This window comes from Eptatretus burgeri, chromosome 8, assembly GCF_056783735.1.
Source record: "Eptatretus burgeri isolate ZD-2024b chromosome 8, Ebu_testis_v1, whole genome shotgun sequence".
NCBI lineage: Eukaryota > Metazoa > Chordata > Myxini > Myxiniformes > Myxinidae > Eptatretus > Eptatretus burgeri.
In genome coordinates, this window is record NC_140968.1 from 18,181,674 (window position 1) to 18,188,010 (window position 6,337).

The 6,337-nt window shown below is 40.6% G+C and overlaps 1 protein-coding gene across 1 annotated transcript in view; it reads right to left on the reverse strand.

The window, feature by feature from the left end:
* Positions 1 to 3,626: 3,626 nt before the first annotated feature.
* The window catches only part of LOC147021223 (uncharacterized), a 95,049-nt gene continuing 92,338 nt past the window's right edge, over positions 3,627 to 6,337 (reverse strand). The window contains 1 exon segment of the mRNA XM_085890425.1: positions 3,627 to 5,163. Within this exon segment, the coding sequence (XP_085746551.1) occupies positions 3,627 to 5,163 (1,537 nt within the window).

Sequence of the window (6,337 nt, forward strand, 5' to 3'; positions counted from 1 at the left end):
ACACAATCGCCTTCAGCCCAAACCACTCAACCGATTGTTCTGAAATTTTTAGGAGATGAATGTCACCGACCTTGGAATGGTCCTGCATTGAAGTTTCATAAAATTATGTAGACAAAAGGGGTCGACATGAACGAATCTGCCAATTTGAGCCAAATTTTGTAAAATCCTCAAATTTCATCCAATTAACTGGAAAATTTGAAATTCGGCTGAGACCAAGATATTCCAGAGGTTGCGACATGTGTGAAAACGAAATAAAGCCACAAACTCTGGTGTCTCCAGGCATTTATAAGCATTGCAATGCAATCAGGCATTCGATTATATGAATGAGGAAAGTGAAATTTATCATAAAGAAATCGTTGCGGCCTGTTCCAAGTCAAGGCATTGCAGAGCAGGCCAAAAGCAATGGCGAATCAAAATCCCAGCGATGTGACCAAGGATAATGCTGCCTTGATAAAGGAGAATTAAATAAGTCCGTAAGTTATCTTCAAAAGGTGTATAAATTAACCCAAACACCCAATTTTCATAATGCACGACGTTGGAATTCCCTTCGTGTGCATGCAAAGTTTGGAGTCGCAACATTTCATGGTTTTGAAGTGATGGAGGAGACGTATGGACGGACACACACTGACATTTATTTTTGAAGATTGAAATTGTGATTATGTTGTCTGAAAAGAGAGTTAAGATGCGATAAATGACAGTAGTAATATGGAATCCTGTGACAAAAATCAATCGAGTTATGCTTCTTTATGGTTGCCCTCCCCCATAATTTTGTTGGGAAAGCGGGGGCCATGGCTGCATCGAAATCTGCAATTTTAACCAAGGTCACCCCAGGTTGCCGCTTGTAAGACAAGCATATTTGAATTCCCCAGACAGTGTGACCCATAGAACACCGAACTAGACTTTTGCACTCAAAAACTCAACTCGTGGACTACAAGAGCAGCAGAGCAGGTTTTTAGGACGTGTGAAAATGAGAGTCTGAACTGATTCCAAAGGTCATGAAATGCCATCATGTTTGCTTCAAAATCTTGTGTCCCTTAAGGTGGGTTTTCATGGGACAACTGAATGGTTCGCGAAGGATGCAAATGTCGAAAAAATGGCAAAGTCCAACATTCGTATTTTAGGCTCCAAAAGTTCGCCAAACATGCGCGGGGGTTCGTAAGCATCGTCAATTGTCCGCAGAAGTCGTTTTTAGTTTGGCGGGAATTTCAAAAAAGTTTGATTTGTTTTTTTTTTCAAAAAAAAAAACAAAAACGAATGTTGGACTTTGCCATTTTTTCGACATTCGCATCCTTCGTGAACCGTTCGCGCATCCCGTGAAAACCCACCTCAACCAACCTCTCTTTGCACCCATCTTACCTCATCACAGCCAACTGCTCCGGTCTTCTGTGTCTTTTGCACCTGATAAGTTATTAAAGTTTCTTGCAAACATTGACTCTGCAAATGGATTGGACGGCATCAGCTCATGTGTCCTAAAATCCTGCTCTGCTAATCTTGCACTTCCTCTCTTTGCCCTTTTCACACTCTCATTTACAACCGGTAATCTTCCATCTGCTTGGAAGTCAGCCAACATCACATAAAAAGGTACAAAAAATGGATTCCCTGAACGACAAATCAATCACCTTGCTTCCAATCTTAAGCAAGGTCATGAAATCCATCATTATAGTTGACATAACATCATCCCTTTTCTCCAACAGCCTCGACTCAAATAATCAATTTGGATAAAGACCAGGTCAATTTGCCTTGGAAATGCTGCTCTCACTCTCCCAACAATGACTTGAGGCCTTTTTGGCAAAGAACATGATATCAGGGCTGTCTCTTAGGGTAGGTCTCGAGCTTTCAATATGGCCTGGCATCCTGCATTTCTCTCCAAACTGTCTGCCTCTCGAATCCCGGGCCAACCCCAGCTGAATGGAGTGCTACTCTCCCATCTGGGCTCACTCCCCTGACTCACATCTTGCTCAGCTTGTTGCTGTGGAAACCAAGGCTTTCAACATCAATGGAATCTCTCACGATGAAGCCGAGTCGAGGGGCTTATCACTTTGCCACCACCAACAGATTGGTGGTTTCCATCTTCCTCTGACTCATTTCTCATCTTGCACACTCCACATGCTTCCTCTCACCCTGTTATACACAAGAAACAAGCAGTGCACCAGTTGAATGTCATTGGTTATCACCAGTTGGATTTGAGGGGGTGGGAGGAAGTTCTCAGAGAACTCAAAATCTCCATGCCCGATTGGTAAAGGATCATGATTCATGAACCGAACTGTGAAATGTCATTCTCATATTCTGGTTCCAAGGGCTCTTTTCAAAATCTTCATGGGACCTCCGATGACCTCCACTTTTCCTGAAATGATTTATCAGGACTCAGTCAGGATTTTTTTTAATCATTCCTGCAGCTTTGACTTTCACTGGAATCATTTCAGATTTCTTCAATTTCCAAGTCCTCTTGACCTCATTTTACAGATCCTGGTATTTGTTCATGTTCCTGATTTTTGGAGCATTTAGTCCAAAAGTCATTGGGAACTGAAACCGCAATCAACAATGCTGACTTTTCCTTTTTGTGTTTGAGCACCATTTGCAGACGCAACGCTTTGTTTCTGATGTCGACACTTGACCGGATAATTTTGTCATGAGTGAGCATTACTTTTTCATTTTCAAGGATCGGACTTGGTTTGCATTTCCATGATTGTTCTGGGACCGGGATGTTGAAATGTTTACAAATGTGCCAGTGGATTACTCATCAGACGCCGTCATGTCTTTCTGTGTACAGCTTTTCTGGCAGGAATTGTTTTTACATCCCAAAAGGAGGTGACTGGTACACTCTGTTTCTACCCAACAAAACCTGCATTTGTCCGATTGGTTCAATCGTGCAATTCTCCAAAAGGCATTGGTGTAGAGTCCTTGATGTTGAGCATTTATGATGACTCGTACTCTATACTAATTAATTTGACCTTCTTTGCCATTCCAAGGAGCATTCCTTGTCGATCCCTGATCTGTCCAGCTCTATTTAACATCTTCCTGCACTTTTGTCATTCTCCCATTTGTTGGAGTATATCTGCTGATATTTATTTTTGCAGTCTTTTTTTTTTCTTTGCAATCAACGCGGCTGGGTTTGTTTCTATTTTGTTTTCCTGTGTCGTATCCATCAATTGCACCTTCTTTTTAAAGTTTGATGCTCAATGGAGCAAGGATCCCTTTTCTGGTTTGTTTTCTTGCCCTTGTACAAATCTCATCCAAAAGTCTGTTGAGATATTCACATCCTTCGCTCGTCCGACACACGGTGTTCTGTGCACTTGGTTAAACTCCATCATACCGTCGCCTCCTTCTTGTCTTGCTGACGACAACCTCAGTTTGCATTGGTTTTTGGAAAAGATCTTATGAATAGATCAAGTTTCCTTGTTTTGGTGTCTAAATTGTTGATCTCCAATTGTGACCAGTTTATAATTGCATGGCTGTAGTGGAATACGGGCACTGCAAGTTGGTTTATAGCTTTGGTTTTGTTGGAGAGAGGGATTACTTCAGAATTAGTCTTATTATGCAAAGATACTCTTCGCTGATTATTTTGCACATTTTTTTTGTGTTTAACCTGGAAGCCTTCTTCTGTTCCGAAGTATATAAAGGATGCTTCATTTTCTCGTTCCTGTATGCCCTTGTGTGTGGATCCTCATATGTTTCTTCAAATTGCCTTAATGAGAGAAACCATCATCACATGTGGAGCATTTGAAATGACACTCTCCTGCGTGGATCCTCATATGTATTTTCAAATGGCTTTTTCGAGAGAAATCTTTATCACACATGGAGCATTTGTAAGGACGCTCTCCTGTGTGGATCCTCATATGTATTTTCAAATCGCCTTTTTGAGAGAAACCTTTATGACATATGGAGCATTTGTAAGGACGCTCTCTTGTGTGGATCCTCATATGCATTTTCAAATAGGCTTTTTGAGAGAAACCTTTATCACATGTGGAGCATTTGTAAGGACGCCCTCCTGTATGGGTGCTCAGATGCATTTTCAAATCGCCTTTTCGAGAGAAAGCTTTATCACAGCCAGAGCATTTGTGAGGACGCTCTCCTGTGTGGATCCTCATATGCAGTTTCAAATCGCCTTTTTGAGAGAAACCTTTATCACATCGAGAGCATTTGTAAGGACGTTCTCCTGTGTGGATCCTCATATGTGCATTCAAATGGCCTTTATGAGAGAAACCTTTATCACATGTGGAGCATTTGTTAGGACGCTCTCCTGTATGGGTGCTAAGATGCACTTTCAAACTGCTTTTATGAGAGAAACCTTTATCACATGTGGAGCATTTGTAAGGATGCTCTCCTGTATGGGTCCTCAGATGCATTGTCAAACGACATTTATGAGAGAAACCTTTATCACATATGGAGCACTTGAAAGAATGCTCTCCTGTGTGTATCCTCATATTTGCATTCAAAGAGCCTTTTTGAGAGAAACCTTGATCACATACAGAGCATTTGTCAGGACACTCTCCTGTGTGGATCCTCATATGTGCATTCAAATTGCCTTTATGAGGGAAACCTTTATCACATGTGGAGCATTTGTTGGGATGCTCTCCTGTATGGGTGCTCAGATGCATTTTCAAATCGCCTTTTTGAGAGAAAGCTTTATCACATATTGAGCATTTGTAAGGACGCTCTCCTGTGTGGATCCTCATATGCTTATTCAAAGAGCCTTTTTGAGAGAAACCTTTATCACATATGGAGCATTTGTCAGGACGCTCTCCTGTATGGGTCCTCAGATGCATTTTCAAACCACTTTTATGAGACAAACCTTTATCACATAAGGAGCATTTGAAAGGATGGTCTCCTGTGTGGATCCTCATATGTGCATTCAAATTGCCTTTATGAGAGAAACCTTTATCACATGTGGAGCATTTGTTAGGACGCTCTCCTGTATGGGTGATCAGATGCATTTTCAAATAGCTTTTTTGAGAGAAAGCTTTATCACAGATGGAGCATTTGAAAGGACGCTCTCCTGTGTGGATCCTCATATGTGCATTCAAATGGCCTTTATGAGAGAAACCCTTATCACATGTGGAACATTTGTGGGGGCGTTCTCCTCTGTGGGTCCTCATGTGTATTTTTATGTTTCTTGGTGAAGTAACTTCCACACTGCATATATTACACTTATAATGCATTTGCCTTTCGATCACATTTTTGGGTTTGTTTAATTTAATATTGATCTTTGTGCTGTTTTCACCAGATGTGCACTTGAATTTTGAAGGTTGTGAGTCTGGTTCTTGGAATTGTTTCTTCAAAATAGACATCTTCTTCACTCTTAATCTGCTCCTGGACCTTATCTGTTCCACTGGACTTCTTGTTTGTTCTTCAAAAACAAAGAAGAAGAAGTTATTTTACCTTTTTTGTCAAACTGAAAATGCAAAATATTAAGTGATTTCAAAATATTGAGAAACCTTGAATTCAAAAGATTGAATGTTCATTTTGAGGGTTTCTGCTCACCGGCTGCAGAACAGACAGGACTGCCATTTGTCAAATGAAGCAAAATCTTCATCTTCCTTTTCAGAAGCAGATCTTAAAGTTTCTGAGAAAGATAAACCTTTGTGTCTGGATTCCACATTTACAGGACAGACATCTGAAAATAATAAAGGACATGAAGTTTAAAACACTGTAAATATAAATCTGGTCAATTGGTTGTATGCAATTGATGTCACTTCCACTCCTTAATGCTGTCACAATTACAGGGGACAAATCGAGGTGCTTGATACAAAAACGATAAAATACATACAAGTCGTAGATTAAAGGGGTTTCTAGTGCAGTCATTCAAATGAATGGGGAAAAAGGGGCAACTCTCTGATTTAAGGTTAAAAAGCCTGAAACAGGAGTCTAATTTTCTCCCCGTTTACCCCATGCATATGAATGGGGGGGGGGGGACTCTTATTTCACCCCGAAACCTCTAAATCGGAGACTGGGATAATACAAATGAATTGAAAAAAAAAACTCTGTCTCAAGGCTCAAAAGCTCGAACCAGGAGTTTCGTCTCTGCCCCCTTCCCCTCTTCCACCCTTCAACCCCCCCCCCCACCACCCAATGTTAAATTGGGACTAACTTAAGGGACCGACTTAAATTGGGATTATAATTAAGATCTCTGTCCCATTGAGACACAGATTAAAACATTTCTTTTATATTATCATTCCATTCAAAGAGTGAGCCAATAAATGGGGAAGTTTTTTTTAAAGTGTTTTCAGTTCATGCCGTGAAGATGAGGAAGTTTTCTGTGAGAGACAAGGCCTCATGGTTATATTTTAAATCAGAACACCAACAGGCTAATAAACGGAAGTTTTTTTCAAAATCATTA